Source organism: Palaemon carinicauda, chromosome 3, assembly GCF_036898095.1.
Source record: "Palaemon carinicauda isolate YSFRI2023 chromosome 3, ASM3689809v2, whole genome shotgun sequence".
Classification (NCBI taxonomy): Eukaryota; Metazoa; Arthropoda; class Malacostraca; order Decapoda; family Palaemonidae; genus Palaemon; species Palaemon carinicauda.
In genome coordinates this window covers 45,083,618-45,101,275 of record NC_090727.1, presented here as the reverse complement: position 1 = coordinate 45,101,275, position 17,658 = coordinate 45,083,618, and the positions used below count along the sequence as shown (strand labels likewise).

At 36.5% G+C, this 17,658-nt stretch overlaps 1 protein-coding gene across 1 annotated transcript in view; it reads left to right on the top strand.

Moving 5' to 3' along the window:
• Positions 1-16,953, top strand: part of LOC137631670 (kinesin-like protein KIF15) — a 63,623-nt gene extending 46,670 nt beyond the window's left edge. Inside the window, exon 4 of the mRNA XM_068363548.1 lies at positions 16,937-16,953. Within this exon, the coding sequence (XP_068219649.1) occupies positions 16,937-16,953 (17 nt within the window). The remainder of the gene's footprint in view (positions 1-16,936) is intronic.
• Positions 16,954-17,658: the final 705 nt, after the last annotated feature.

Genomic DNA, 17,658 nt, shown 5'->3' with positions numbered 1-17,658 from the left:
AGGATCAAGTAGTTGGACTCTGGAAGATGGAGAGAAAAAGGAACTTCGTTTTGAGGAGGAAATATCCTTTGATGTAGAGGTACAAGGCTACATTATAGGATAAAGTACTGGCTCAGTTGCAAGGATCAAGTAGTTGGACTCTGGAAGAGGAGAGAAAAAGGAACTTTGTTTTGAGGAGGAAATATCCTTTGATGTAGAGGTACAAGGCTACATTATAGGATAAAGTACTGGCTCAGTTGCAAGGATCAAGTAGTTGGACTATGGAAGATGAGAGAAAAAGGAACTTTGTTTTGAGGAGGAAATATCCTTTGATGTAGAGGTACAAGCCTACATTATAGGATAAAGTACTGGCTCAGTGGAATAATCAAGTAGTTGGACTATGGAAGATAGAGGGAAAAAGGAACTTTGTTTTGAGGAGGAAATATCCTTCGATGTAGAGGTACAAGGCTACATTATAGGATAAAGTACTGGCTCAGTTGCAAGGATCAAGTAGTTGGACTATGGAAGATGAGAGAAAAAGGAACTTTGTTTTGAGGAGGAAATATCCTTTGATGTAGAGGTACAAGCCTACATTATAGGATAAAGTACTGTCTCAGTTGCAAGAATCAAGTAGTTGGACTATGGAAGATGGACAGAAAAAGGAACTTTGTTTTGAGGAGGAAATATCCTTTGATGTAGAGGTACAAGGCTACATTATAGGATAAAGTACTGGCTCAGTTGCAAGGATCAAGTAGTTGGACTCTGGAAGATGGAGAGAAAAAGGAACTTTGTTTTGAGGAGGAAATATCCTTTGATGTAGAGGTACAAGCTACATTATAGGATAAAGTACTGTCAGTTGCAAAGATCAAGTAGTTGGACTATGGAAGATGGACAGAAAAAGGAACTTTGTTTTGAGGAGGAAATATCCTTTGATGTAGAGGTACAAGCCTACATTATAGGATAAAGTACTGTTTCAGTTGCAAGGATCAAGTAGTTGGACTATGGAAGATGGAGAGAAAAAGGAACTTTGTTTTGAGGAGGAAATATCCTTTGATGTAGAGGTACAAGCCTACATTATAGGATAAAGTACTGGCTCAGTTGCAAGGATCAAGTAGTTGGACTCTGGAAGAGGGAGAGAAAAGGGAACTTTGTTTTGAGGAGGAAATATCCTTTGATGTAGAGGTACAAGGCTACATTATAGGATAAAGTACTGGCTCAGTTGCAAGGATCAAGTAGTTGGACTATGGAAGAGGAGAGAAAAAGGAACTTTGTTTTGAGGAGGAAATATCCTTCGATGTAGAGGTACAAGCCTACATTATAGGATAAAGTACTGTCTCAGTTGCAAGGATCAAGTAGTTGGACTATGGAAGATAGAGAGAAAAAGGAACTTTCTTTTGAGGAGGAAATATCCTTCATGTAGAGGTACAAGGCTACATTATAGGATAAAGTACTGGCTCAGTTGCATGGATCAAGTAGTTGGAATATGGAAGATGGAGAGAAAAAGAACTTTGTTTTGAGGAGGAAATATCCTTTGATGTAGAGGTACAAGGCTACATTATAGGATAAAGTACTGGCTCAGTTGAAGAATCAAGTAGTTGGACTATGGAAGATGGAGGGAAAAAGGAACTTTGTTTTGAGGAGGAAATATCCTTCATGTAGAGGTACAAGGCTACATTATAGGATAAAGTACTGGCTCAGTTGAAAGAATCAAGTAGTTGGACTATGGAAGATGGAGGGAAAAAGGAACTTTGTTTTGAGGAGGAAATATCCTTCATGTAGAGGTACAAGGCTACATTATAGGATAAAGTACTGGCTCAGTTGCAAAGATCAAGTAGTTGGACTATGGAAGATGGAGAGAAAAAGGAACTTTATTTTGAGGAGGAAATATCCTTTGATGTAGAGGTACATGGCTACAATTTAGGATAAAGTGCTGGCTCAGTTGCAAGGATCAAGTAGTTGGACTATGGAAGATGGACAGAAAAAGGAACTTTGTTTTGAGGAGGAAATATCCTTTGGTGTAGAGGTACAAGGCTACATTATAGGATAAAGTACTGGCTTAGTTGCAAGGATCAAGTAGTTGGACTCTGGAAGATGGAGGGAAAAAGGAACTTTGTTTTGAGGAGGAAATATCCTTTGATGTAGAGGTACAAGGGCTACATTATAGGATAAAGTACTGGCTCAGTTGCAAGGATCAAGTAGTTGGACTCTGGAAGAGGGAGAGAAAAGGGAACTTTGTTTTGAGGAGGAAATATCCTTCGATGTATAGTTACAAGCCTACATTATAGGATAAAGTACTGTTTCAGTTGCAAGGATCAAGTAGTTGAAATATGGAAGATGGAGAGAAAAAGGAACTTTCTTTTGAGGAGGAAATATCCTTTGATGTAGAGGTACAAGCCTACATTATAGGATAAAGTACTGGCTCAGTTGCAAGGATCAAGTAGCTGGACTATGGAAAATGGAGAGAAAAAGGAACTTTGTTTTGAGGAGGAAATATCCTTCGATGTAGAGTTACTAGCCTACATTATAGGATAAAGTACTGTTTCAGTTGCAAGGATCAAGTAGTTGAAATATGGAAGATGGAGAGAAAAAGGAACTTTGTTTTGAGGAGGAAATATCCTTTGATGTAGAGGTACAAGCCTACATTATAGGATAAAGTACTGTCTCAGTTGCAAGGATCAAGTAGCTGGACTATGGAAAATGGAGAGAAAAAGGAACTTTGTTTTGAGGAGGAAATATCTTTTGATGTAGAGGTACAAGCCTACATTATAGGATAAAGTACTATTTCAGTTGCAAGGATCAAGTAGTTGAAATATGGAAGATGGAGAGAAAAAGGAACTTTGTTTTGAGGAGGAAATATCCTTTGATGTAGAGGTACAAGCCTACATTATAGGATAAAGTACTGTCTCAGTTGCAAGGATCAAGTAGCTGGACTATGGAAAATGGAGAGAAAAAGGAACTTTGTTTTGAGGAGGAAATATCCTTTGATGTAGAGGTACAAGCCTACATTATAGGATAAAGTACTGTCTCAGTTGCAAGGATCAAGTAGCTGGACTATGGAAAATGGAGAGAAAAAGGAACTTTGTTTTGAGGAGGAAATATCCTTTGATGTAGAGGTACAAGCCTACATTATAGGATAAAGTACTATTTCAGTTGCAAGGATCAAGTAGTTGAAATATGGAAGATGGAGAGAAAAAGGAACTTTGTTTTGAGGAGGAAATATCCTTTGATGTAGAGGTACAAGCCTACATTATAGGATAAAGTACAGTTTCAGTTGCAAGGATCAAGTAGTTGAAATATGGAAAATGGAGAGAAAAGGGAACTTTGTTTTGAGGAGGAAATATCCTTTGATGTAGAGGTACAAGCCTACATTATAGGATAAAGTACTGTTTCAGTTGCAAGGATCAAGTAGTTGAAATATGGAAGATGGAGAGAAAAAGGAACTTTGTTTTGAGGAGGAAATATCCTTTGATGTAGAGGTACAAGCCTACATTATAGGATAAAGTACAGTTTCAGTTGCAAGGATCAAGTAGTTGAAATATGGAAGATGGAGAGAAAAAGGAACTTTGTTTTGAGGAGGAAATATCCTTTGATGTAGATGTACAAGGCTACATTATAGGATAAAGTACTGTTTCAGTTGCAAGGATCAAGTAGTTGAAATATGGAAGATGGAGAGAAAAAGGAACTTTGTTTTGAGGAGGAAATATCCTTTGATGTAGAGTTACAAGCCTGCATTATAGGATAAAGTACTGTTTCAGTTGCAAGGATCAAGTAGTTGAAATATGGAAGATGGAGAGAAAAAGGAACTTTGTTTTGAGGAGGAAATATCCTTTGATGTAGAGGTACAAGGCTACATTATAGGATAAAGTACAGTTTCAGTTGCAAGGATCAAGTAGTTGAAATATGGAAGATGGAGAGAAAAAGGAACTTTGTTTTGAGGAGGAAATATCCTTTGATGTAGAGTTACAAGCCTACATTATAGGATAAAGTACTGTTTCAGTTGCAAGGATCAAGTAGTTGAAATATGGAAGATGGAGAGAAAAAGGAACTTTGTTTTAAGGAGGAAATATCCTTTGATGTAGAGGTACAAGGCTACATTATAGGATAAAGTACTGTTTCAGTTGCAAGGATCAAGTAGTTGAAATATGGAAGATGGAGAGAAAAGGGAACTTTTTTTTTGAGGAGGAAATATCCTTTGATGTAGAGGTACAAGCCTACATTATAGGATAAAGTACTGGCTCAGTTGCAAGGATCAAGTAGTTGGACTATGGAAGATGGACAGAAAAAGGAACTTTGTTTTGAGGAGGAAATATCCTTCGATGTAGAGTTACAAGCCTACATTATAGGATAAAGTACAGTTTCAGTTGCAAGGATCAAGTAGTTGAAATATGGAAGATGGAGAGAAAAAGGAACTTTGTTTTGAGGAGGAAATATCCTTTGATGTAGAGGTATAAGCCTACATTATAGGATAAAGTACTGTTTCAGTTGTAAGGATCAAGTAGTTGAAATATGGAAGATGGAGAGAAAAAGGAACTTTGTTTTGAGGAAGAAATATCCTTTGATGTAGAGGTACAAGCCTACATTATAGGATAATGTACTGGCTCAGTTGCAAGGATCAAGTAGCTGGTTTATGGAAAATGGAGAGAAAAAGGAACTTTGTTTTGAGGAGGAAATATCCTTCGATGTATAGTTACAAGCCTACATTATAGGATAAAGTACTGTTTCAGTTGCAAGGATCAAGTAGTTGAAATATGGAAGATGGAGAGAAAAAGGAACTTTCTTTTGAGGAGGAAATATCCTTTGATGTAGAGGTACAAGCCTACATTATAGGATAAAGTACTGGCTCAGTTGCAAGGATCAAGTAGCTGGACTATGGAAAATGGAGAGAAAAAGGAACTTTGTTTTGAGGAGGAAATATCCTTCGATGTAGAGTTACTAGCCTACATTATAGGATAAAGTACTGTTTCAGTTGCAAGGATCAAGTAGTTGAAATATGGAAGATGGAGAGAAAAGGGAACTTTGTTTTGAGGAGGAAATATCCTTTGATGTAGAGGTACAAGCCTACATTATAGGATAAAGTACTGTCTCAGTTGCAAGGATCAAGTAGCTGGACTATGGAAAATGGAGAGAAAAAGGAACTTTGTCTTGAGGAGGAAATATCCTTCGATGTAGAGTTACTAGCCTACATTATAGGATAAAGTACTGTTTCAGTTGCAAGGATCAAGTTGTTGAAATATGGAAGATGGAGAGAAAAAGGAACTTTCATTTGAGGAGGAAATATCCTTTGATGTAGAGGTACAAGCCTACATTATAGGATAAAGTACTTGCTCAGTTGCAAGGATCAAGTAGTTGGACTATGGAAGATGGAGAGAAAAAGGAACTTTGTTTTGAGGAGGAAATATCCTTTGATGTAGAGGTACAAGCCTACATTATAGGATAAAGTACTTGCTCAGTTGCAAGGATCAAGTAGTTGGACTATGGAAGATTGACAGAAAAAGGAACTTTGTTTTGAGGAGGAAATATATCTGGCAGAATGGGTCCCTAGAGATTACAAACGAAGCAGGGAAATTAAGAGAAGACGATGAATTAACGAGCTAAAAAAGATTGTATATACAGACTGACATAGAAAGACCATAAACAGACGGGATTGGAAGGACATGTCGGAAGACTTTGTCCTATAGTGTACTAGCAACGGCTGATGATGATATACATAGACTAGGAACTGGCTATCCTTTGATGCATCTAGCCAATGAATCCTCTATAGATTTAGTCAGTCATGGAAAGAGAAGAGATTTCCATGTATATTTCTGGATGTCCTTGTATTATTCTTTATTTTTGAGGCCCTTTGCATCAATAGGCGTAGGAGATGATGATGATATATACTGTATAAATGTTAAAATGGTAAAGGTGTCTGGTTTTAGTTCCAGTTCCATTAGAATAAATACTCACCAGAACGTCAGCCGGGCAAGCCCAACACCTCACTGTGGTGCCCTAACACAGCAGTAGCCTCCCCAGTAAACAGTTTAAACTTACGGTCCCGGGCGGGGCTCGATCTGCTGCCGTGCGAATGCTAGGCAAACACGTTACCACTGTAGTAGTCAGGAGGCTCTATAGACTGTATATAAAACAATCACATAAAAACTAAATGAATCCCCTTCCAGGCATCGGCGTAGGCATGGTAGCCGCCTGTTTCATCTTGATGCTCTACAGTGCCACTGTCTTCTGCTGGTCAATCTTGTACATCTTTAACTGCTTTCAGGCAGGACTGCCCTGCACGCACTGTCTCCACAACGTCAGTTAGGCCGGGAGTACACTAGGCAATTGATTAGTTTGTGGAATACCCTTTAAAAGGATGGTAGGCAATAGATTAGTTTGTGGAATACCCTTTAAAAGGATGGTAGGCAATTGATTAGTTTGCGGAATAGGCTACCCTTTAAAAGGATGGTAGGCAATTGATTAGTTTGTGGAATACCCTTTAAAAGGATGGTAGGCAATTGATTAGTTTGTGGAATACCCTTTAAAAGGATGGTAGGCAATTGATTAGTTTGTGGAATACCCTTTACAAGGATGGTAGGCAATTGATTAGTTTGCGGACTACCCTATGTCATGATGGTAGGCAATTGATTAGTTTGTGGAATACCCTTTAAAAGGATGGTAGGCAATTGATTAGTTTGTGGAATACCCTTTAAAAGGATGGTAGGCAATTGATTAGTTTGTGGAATACCCTTTAAAAGGATGGTAGGCAATTGATTAGTTTGTGGAATACCCTTTAAAAGGATGGTAGGCAATTGATTAGTTTGTGGAATACCCTTTACAGGGATGGTAGGCAATTGATTAGTTTGCGGACTACCCTATGTCATGATGGTAGGCAATTGATTAGTTTGTGGAATACCCTTTAAAAGGATGGTACGCAATTGATTAGTTTGCGGAATACCCTTTAAAAGGATGGTAGGCAATTGATTAGTTTGTGGAATACCCTTTAAAAGGATGGTAGGCAATTGATTAGTTTGTGGAATACCCTTTAAAAGGATGGTAGGCAATTGATTAGTTTGCGGACTACCCTTTGTCATGATGGTAGGTAATTGATTAGTTTGCGGAATACCCTTTAAAAGGATGGTAGGCAATTGATTAGTTTGTGGAATATCCTTTAAAATGATGGTAGGCAATTGATTAGTTTGCGGACTACCCTATGTCATGATGATAGACAATTGATTAGTTTGTGGAATACCGTTTAAAAGGATGGTAGGCAATTGATTAGTTTGCGGAATACCCTTTAAAAGGATGGTAGGCAATTGAATAGTTTGTGGAATACCCTTTAAAAGGATGGTAGGCAATTGATTAGTTTGCGGAATAGGCTACCCTTTAAAAGGATGGTAGGCAATTGATTAGTTTGTGGAATACCCTTTAAAAGGATGGTGGGCAATTGATTAGTTTGCGGACTACACTTTGTCATGATGGTAGGCAATTGATTAGTTTGTGGAATACCCTTTAAAAGGATGGTAGGCAATTGATTAGTTTGTGGAATACCCTTTAAAAGGATGGTAGGCAATTGATTAGTTTGCGGAATACCCTTTAAAAGGATGGTAGGCAATTGATTAGTTTGCGGACTACCCTTTGTCATGATGGTAGGCAATTGATTAGTTTGCGGAATACCCTTTAAAAGGATGGTAGGCAATTGATTAGTTTGCGGACTACCCTCTGTCATGATGGTAGGCAATTGATTAGTTTGTGGAATATCCTTTAAGAGGATGGTAGGCAATTGATTAGTTTGCGGACTACCCTTTGTCATGATGGTAGGCAATTGATTAGTTTGCGGAATACCCTTTAAAAGGATGGTAGGCAATTGATTAGTTTGCGGACAACACTCTGTCATGATGGTAGGCAATTGATTAGTTTGTGGAATACCCTTTAAAAGGATGGTAGGCAATTGCTTAGTTGGCGGAATACCCTTTAAAAGGATGGTAGGTAATTGATTAGTTTGCGGAATACCCTTTAAAAGGATGGTATGCAATTGATTAGTTTGTGGACTACCCTTTGTCATGATGGAAGGCAATTGATTAGTTTGTGGAATACCCTTTAAAAGGATGGTAGGCAATTGATTAGTTTGTGGAATACCCTTTAAAAGGATGGTAGGCAATTGATTAGTTTGCGGACTACCCTATGTCATGATGGTAGGCAATTGATTAGTTTATGGAATACCCTTTAAAAGGATGGTACGCAATTGATTAGTTTGCGGAATACCCTTTAAAAGGATGGTAGGCAATTGATTAGTTTGTGGAATACCCTTTAAAAGGATGGTAGGTAATTGATTAGTTTGTGGAATACACTTAAAAAGGATGGTAGGCAATTGATTAGTTTGTGGAATACCCTTTAACCCTGGATAGGTACGCTCCTCGGACACCCCTTTAAGGGTATACTCGGACGCGAACGACCCCGACGCCAAAAAAAATTCTTGAAAAATCAGTTTTTGCAGTAACCTCCTTTTTTCTTTTGCCAAAAAAAACTTCAATGAATGCTTAAAACAACTGTAAAGATAAATACTACTCATCTGCAGAAAAACTATTTATTATAAATATTTTAAAAAAATAAGTAGAAAAAAAAGACCTGACATAAAAATTCATAAAAAAAAAGTTTATACATATATACACAAATCCATTTAGGAATTGATTCTTGAATGTTTAGGACACATCTTGATGTATTTTGGATGAAGTCAGACCCATGGAGGTGAAGATCTGAAATGAGAAAAAAAGGGTAACTTTTTTTGGCCAAAAAAATTTGTCCAAATTTCATGAATTTTTTTGGGTACCCAAATGAAATAGAAAGTGGCTAATTTTTTTAGGGAATAAACATATGTTATCCTAAAATAGAAATATGTAAAAAAATCTTCATTATTTTGTAAATTACATTTATATCAGGGGCCATATCTAAAGGTAATTTTTTGAGTACTTAGAAATTTCGTAAAAAAATACATATATCTAATATATAATATGATATTTATGCAGGTAAAAATATACCAAAATATCACAAATTCTATAGGGAACAAGAATATATATAGATAGGGCAGCTTACGCTTCGGATATGTCCACAAAATGGCCGCCAACCACACTGACTCAGACTCCCTAATCTGCCACTTGAAATGTAGGAAGGGTATGTCAATTTCAAGGTGTTATTTACTAATCTAATTATTATTGGATATGCATAAAAATTGTATGGTGGGTTGCTGGATAATTGTCGATTATTTTACGACTATAAAATTAAAATTCTGACCCAAAAAAATTTTTTTGAAGGGAAATAAAATCGAAAAAAAAAAATGTAAAACAATATAATATTTAAGCTAAAAAAATTTGATGATATTCAATCAAAAAAAAAAAGTAAACAAAATTTTCCGACAAATAAACATCTAGAGGAATCATTACTCTGTGATAGTTCCTTAGTACGTAGTAATTTTGAAAGAATTGGGAAAAAACGAAAAAATGGCAATCACCGGAAAATCGAACACATACCTATATATACGCCATATCTGGCTAAAAAAAAGATAGGCATGGGTAGCCAGATCATCTAGAAACACTTTCCAACACTATAAAAATATAAGTTTTGCAACACTACTTGCCAATTCCTTACGGTAACATGACTAAGCAAAAAAATGCAAAACAAATAAAAAGGGGCACTCGCGGAAAAATGGCTAACATTCTAATATACGGCATTTCAGAAAAAAAAAATTCAGCCACGTGCTAGGCAAACCATCAAGGCACATTTTCCGACAAATAAACATCTAAATGAATAATTACTCTGTGATAGTTCCTTAGTACGTAGAAATTTTGAAAGAAATGGGAAAAAACGAAAAAATGGCAATCACAGGAAAATCGAACACATACCTATATATACGCCATATCTGGCTAAAAAAAAGAAGATAGGCATGGGTAGCCAGATCATCTAGAAACACTTTCCAACACTATAAAATTATAAGTTTTGCGACACTACTTGCCAATTCCTTACGGTAACATGACTAAGCAAAAAAATGCAAAACAAATAAAAAGGGGCACTCGTGGAAAAATGGCCATTCTAATATACGGCATTTCAGAAAAAAAAAATTTCAGCCACGTGCTAGGCAAACCATCAAGGCACATTTTCCGACAAATAAACATATAAATGAAATATTACTCTGTGATAGTTCCTTAGTACGTAGTAATTTTGAAAGAAATGGGAAAAAACGAAAAAATGGCAATCACAGGAAAATCGAACACATACTTATATATACGCCATATCTGGCTAAGAAAAAATAGGCATGGGTAGCCAGATCATCTAGAAACACTTTCCAACACTATAAAAATATAAGTTTTGCGACACTACTTGCCAATTCCTTACGGTAACATGACTAAGCAAAAAAATGCAAAACAAATAAAAAGGGGCACTCGCGGAAAAATGCCCAACATTCTAATATACGGCATCTCAGATAAAAAAAAAAAAGACATGCACGTGTTAGCCCAACCATCAAGGCACACTTTCTAACACATAAACATGAAAAAAAAATCAATAATATACGGCAATTCCTTACTACGTAGTAAATTTTTACAAATATTGAAAAAAACAGAAATTGGCAACCGCAGTTAAATACCCAATATACCAATAACTACGTCGTATCTGACAAAAACAAAATCACGCATCGGTAGCCAGATCATCTAGACACACTTTCCAACACTAAAAAAGCAAAAGTTTTACGATACTATTTCGCAATATCTTACGGAAAAATGACTTGGCAAAAAAATGAAAAAAAATGAAAAAGAGACACTCGCGGTAAAATGCCCGACATTCTAATATACGGCATCTCAGATAAAAAAAAAGACATGCATGTGTTAGCCCAACCATCAAGGCACACTTTCTAACACATAAACATGAAAAAAAAATGAATAATATACGGCAATTCCTTTCTACGTAGTAATTTTTACAAATATTGAAAAAAAACAGAAATTGGTAACCGCAGTTAAATACCCAATATACCAATAACTACGTCGTATCTGACAAAAACAAAGTCATGCATGGGTAGCCAGATCATCTAGACACACTTTCCAACACTAAACAAGCAAAAGTTTTACGACCCTATTTGGCAATATCTTACGGAAAAATGACTTGGCAAAAAAATGAAAAAAAATGAAAAAGGGGCACTCGCGGTAAAATGGTCCTCGTGGTGATGAACGACATTTTAACTAAAAAAAAAATCATGCACATGGTAGCCAAACAATCCACCAAGACTTTCCACAACTGATAACCTATACAAGTTGCACCATTCTACGACAATTTCATAATACGTAATAACTTTGATAATTATGCAAACTACCTTAGAAGGGTAAACTCGGACGCGAACGACCCCGACGCGTCTCAGAAATCGGGGAAGGAGTACAGCTACAGCAATGCACATCTGGACACTACTAGAGCGTGTAGGGGAGACACCTCCTGCAGGTCGATCACCCACAAATTCAGTCACGGGGGTGAGTCACGTGAGAAAAACCTGTTTTTTTTTGACGCTCGGGGTCGCAAACGACCCATCGTACCTATCCAGGGTTAAAAGGATGGTAGACAATTGATTAGTTTGCGGACTACCCTTTTTCATGATGGTAGGTAATTAATTAGTTTGCGGAATACCCTTTAAAAGGATGGTACGTAATTGATTAGTTTGTGGAATATCCTTTAAAAGGATGGTAGGCAATTGATTAGTTTGCGGAAAACCCTTTAAAAGGATGGTAGGCAATTGATTAGTTTGTGGAATACCCTTTAAAAGGATGGTAGGTAATTGATTAGTTTGTGGAATACACTTAAAAAGGATGGTAGGCAATTGATTAGTTTGCGGACTACCCTATGTCATGATGGTAGGCAATTGATTAGTTTGTGGAATACCCTTTAAAAGGATGGTAGGCAATTGATTAGTTTGCAGAATACCCTTTAAAAGGATGGTAGGCAATTGATTAGTTTGTGGAATACCCTTTAAAAGGATGGTAGGCAATTGATTAGTTTGCGGAATACCCTTTGAAAGGATGGTAGGCAATTGATTAGTTTGTGGAATACCCTTTAAAAGGATGGTGGGCGATTGATTAGTTTGCGGACTACCCTTTGTCATGATGGTAGGCAATTGATTAGTTTGCGGAATACCCTTTAAAATGATGGTAGGCAATTGATTAGTTTGTGGAATACCCTTCAAAAGGATGGTAGGCAATTGATTAGTTTGTGGAATACCCTTTAAAAGGATGGTAGGCAATTGATTAGTTTGCGGACTACCCTTTGTCATGATGGTAGGCAATTGATTAGTTTGTGGAATACCCTTTAAAAGGATGGTAGGCAATTGATTAGTTTGCGGACTACCCTCTGTCATGATGGTAAGCAATTGATTAGTTTGCGGAATACCCTTTAAAAGGATGGTAGGCAATTGATTAGTTTGCGGACTACCCTTTGTCATGATGGTAGGCAATTGATTAGTTTGCGGAATACCCTTTAAAAGGATGGTAGGCAATTGATTAGTTTGCGGACTACCCTCTGTCATGATGGTAGGCAATTGATTAGTTTGTGGAATACCCTTTAAAAGGATGGTAGGCAATTGATTAGTTGGCGGAATACCCTTTAAAAGGATGGTAGGTAATTGATTAGTTTGCGGAATACCCTTTAAAAGGATGGTATGCAATTGATTAGTTTGTGGACTACCCTTTGTCATGATGGAAGGCAATTGATTAGTTTGTGGAATACCCTTTAAAAGTATGGTAGGCAATTGATTAGTTTGTGGAATACCCTTTAAAAGGATGGTAGGCAATTGATTAGTTTGCGGACTACCCTTTGTCATGATGGTAGGCAATTGATTAGTTTGCGGAATACCCTTTAAAAGGATGGTAGGCAATAGATTAGTTTGTGGAATACCCTTTAAAAGGTTGGTAGGCAATTGATTACTTTGCGGAATACCCTTTAAAAGGATGGTAGGCAATTGATTAGTTTGCGGAATGCCCTTTAAAAAGATGGTAGGCAATTGATTAGTTTGCGGAATACCCTTTAAAAGGATGGTAGGCAATTGATTAGTTTGTGGAATACCCTTTAAAAGGATGGTAGGCAATTGATTAGTTTGTGGAATACCCTTTAAAAGGATGGTAGGCAATTGATTAGTATGTGGACCACCCTTTGTCATGATGGAAGGCAATTGATTAGTTTGTGGAATACCCTTTAAAAGGATGGTAGGCAATTGATTAGTTTACGGAATACCCTTTAAAAGGATGATAGGCAATTGATTAGTTTGTGGACTACCCTTTGTCATGATGGAAGGCAATTGATTAGTTTGTGCAATACCCTTTAAAAGGATGGTAGGCAATTGATAAGTTTGTGGAATACCCTTTAAAAGGATGGTAGGCAATTGATTAGTTTGCGGACTACCCTTTGTCATGATGGTAGGTAATTGATTAGTTTGTGGAATAACCTTTAAAAGGATGGTAGGCAATTGATTAGTTTACGGAATACCCTTTAAAAGGATGGTAGGCAATTGATTAGTTTGTGGACTACCCTTTGTCATGATGGAAGACAATTGATTAGTTTGTGGAATACCCTTTAAAAGGATGGTAGACAATTGATAAGTTTGTGGAATACCCTTTAAAAGGATGGTAGGCAATTGATTAGTTTGCGGACTACCCTTTGTCATGATGGTAGGTAATTGATTAGTTTGTGGAATACCCTTTAAAAGGATGGTAGGCAATTGATTAGTTTGTGGAATACCCTTCAAAAGGATGGTAGGCAATTGATTAGTTTGCGGAGTACCCTTTAAAAGGATGGTAAGCAATTGATTAGTTTGCGGACTACCCTTTGTCATGATGGTAGGCAATTGATTAGTTGGCGGAATACCCTTTAAAAGGATGGTAGGCAATTGATTAGTTTGTGGAATACCTTTTAAAAGGATGGTAGGCAATTGATTAGTTTGCGGAATACCCTTAAAAAGGATGGTAGGCAATAGATTAGTTTGTGGAATACCCTTTAATAGGATGGTAGGCAATTGATTAGTTTGTGGACTACCCTTTGTCATGATGGTAGGCAATTGATTAGTTTGCGGAATACCCTTTAAAAGGATGGTAGGCAATTGATTAGTTTGTGGAATACCCTTCAAAAGGATGGTAGGCAATTGATTAGTTTGCGGACTACCCTTTGTCATGATGGTAGGCAATTGATTAGTTTGCGGAATACCCTTTAAAAGGATGGTAGGCAATAGATTAGTTTGTGGAATACCCTTTAAAAGGATGGTAGGCAATTGATTAGTTTGCGGAATACCCTTAAAAAGGATGGTAGGCAATAGATTAGTTTGTGGAATACCCTTTAATAGGATGGTAGGCAATTGATTAGTTTGTGGACTACCCTTTGTCATGATGGAAGGCAATTGATTAGTTTGTGGAATACCCTTTAAAAGGATGGTAGGCAATTGATTAGTTTGTGGAATACCCTTTAAAAGGATGGTAGGTAATTGATTAGTTTGCGGAATACCCTTTAAAAGGATGGTATGCAATTGATTAGTTTGCGGAATACCCTTTAAAAGGATGGTAGGCAATTGATTAGTTTGTGGAATACCCTATGTCATGATGGTAGGTAATTGATTAGTTTGCGGAATACCCTTTAAAAGGATGGTAGGCAATTGATTAGTTGGCGGAATACCCTTTAAAAGGATGGTAGGTAATTGATTAGTTTGCGGAATACCCTTTAAAAGGATGGTATGCAATTGATTAGTTTGCGGAATACCCTTTAAAAGGATGGTAGGCAATTGATTAGTTTGTGGAATACCCTTTAAAAGGATGGTAGGCAATTGATTAGTTTGCGGAATACCCTTTATCATGATGGTAGGCAATTGATTAGTTTGCGGAATACCCTTTAAAATGATGGTAGGCAATTGATTAGTTTATGGACTACCCCTTGTCATGATGGTAGGCAATTGATTAGTTAGCAGAATACCCTTTAAAAGGATGGTAGGCAATTGGTTAGTTTGTGGAATACCTTTTAAAAGGATGGTAGGCAATTGATTAGTTTGCAGACTACCCTTTGTCATGATGGTAGGCAATTGATTAGTTTGCGGAATACCCTTCAAAAGGATGGTAGGCAATAGATTAGTTTGTGGAATACCCTTTAAAAGGATGGTAGGCAATTGATTAGTTTGCAGACTACCCTTTGTCATGATGGTAGGCAATTGATTAGTTTGCGGAATACCCTTCAAAAGGATGGTAGGCAATAGATTAGTTTGTGGAATACCCTTTAAAAGGATGGTAGGCAATTGATTAATTTGCGGAATACCCTCTAAAAGGATGGTAGGCAATTGATTAGTTTGTGGAATACCCTTGTCATGATAGTAGGCAATTGATTAGTTTGCGGAATACCCTTTAAAAGGATGGTAGGCAATTGATTAGTTTGTGGAATACCCTTTTAAAAGGATGGTAGGCAATTGATTAGTTTGCGGAATACCCTTTAAAGGATGGTAGGCAATTGATTAGTTTGCGGAATACCCTTTAAAAGGATGGTAGGCAATTGATTAGTTTGTGGAATACCCTTTGTCATGATGGTAGGCAACTGATTAGTTTGAGGAATACCCTTTAAAAGGATGGTAGGCAATTGATTAGTTTGCGGAATACCCTTTAAAAGGATGGTAGGCAATTGATTAGTTTGTGGAATACCCTTTAAAAGGATGGTAGGCAATTGATTAGTTTGCGGAATACCCTTTAAAAGGATGGTAGGCAATTGATTAGTTTGCAGAATACCCTTTGTCATGACAGTAGGTGATTGATTAGTTTGTAGAATACTCTTTGTAATGATGGTAGGTGACTGATCAGTTTTTGGAATACCCTTTGTCATGACAGTAGGTGACTGAATAGTTAGCAGAATACCCTTTGTCAGGACAGTAGGTGGTTGATTAGTTTGCAGGATACCTTTTGTCATGACACTAGATCATTGATTAGTTTGCAAAATACCCTTTTGTAATGATGGTAGGTGATTGATTAGTTTGCTTAATACCCTTTGTAATGACAGTAGGTGATTGATTGATTGATTGGAAGTTTTCTGGCATTTTGACATCAAAGGTCATTGACACCGAAACAGTAGGCGATTGTAATCCGTCGTTTCAGTCACAAAATTATTAAAAACTAGTGTACTCCAGTTGTCAAAAATGACGTCTAAATATCTAAAGATATGCACACACAGATTCAGCCTTTCCCATCCCCTCCCCCTTTCCTGACTACAACAAACTGGTTTGGCAATTTATGGAAGAGTGTGGTTTCCGAGTGTATCTCTCGGGGGTACACCCCTTCACCAGGATTCGACTACTCTCTCTCCCCTGAGCACGACAGGAAAGATATATATATATATATATATATATATATATATATATATATATATATATATATATATATATATATATATCAGGGGCGTAGGAGCAGGGGGGCTGGGGGGTATAGCCCCCCCCCCCCTCTTTTTTGCTGAAAATATGCTTTTAAATATTGAGATTTACATTTTGTAAATGCATTTCATCTCTGGCAACAGCTCTTGTACAGTCTCACCCTCCCCCCCCCAGCACCCCCCCCCACCCCCGCCACGTGAGTATCATATTAGTTAGTGCCCAGCATCCTAGTTTCACAGTCCCGTCACTCGTCACTCGCTTAGTTTTACAGAGAGAGCAGCCCCCATATTGGGAATCAAGCCACTTATAATGTTTGACCCCCTGAGCATACCGTGCAAACATATGTTAATCTATCCATCCTTACCAAACACTATTATAGTAATAAACTACGTCATTGATACGCAGTAATAAAGTGAAAACATGACACACGCGAACACATGTACTTGACGAATATCGCACATATAAACATTTGCATGAATGTATATATATATATATATATATATATATATATATATATATATAATTTCTTCATAATTATATTTAAATATGTATCCTTTTATATAATTTCAGAGCTTACGAAATACTAATTATACATTATTCATACACTTTTAATATGCATACCTTCTGGTCTGAGGCATGACTTTCAAATATGTATGTTTATATTAGAAATATGCTTGTTCTTAATTTTGCTTACTTACAATTATTCTATATATATATATATATATATATATATATATATATATATATATATATATATATATATATATGTATATATATATACAGTATATATATAACATATAACTAAATTCAGTTATTTTAATATATGTTGTACAACACAACAGCCATATTATTTCTTGTTAAGCTACAACCCTTTTTGGAAAAGTAGGATGCTTTAAGCCCGATGGCTCTAACAGGGAAAATAGCACATTAAGGAAAGGAAATAAACTATGTAGCTATAAGAAGTAATTAATAACAATATGAAATATCTTAAGATCATACATATATATATATATATATATATATATATATATATATATATATATATATATATATATATATGTATATATATATATATATATATATACATATATATATATATATATATATATATATATATATATATATATATACAGATGTAATCTTCCTTAGCACGAAGATAACTTAATATATGTTAGTCTACATGAGGAAAATTGGAAGATGTCTATATGTAGAAATGCTCTACAGTTTCGTCCGCCAATGGACCTCTTCTTGGAGCGTTTATTATGCAAAGAAATAATACATACGTTTGTACA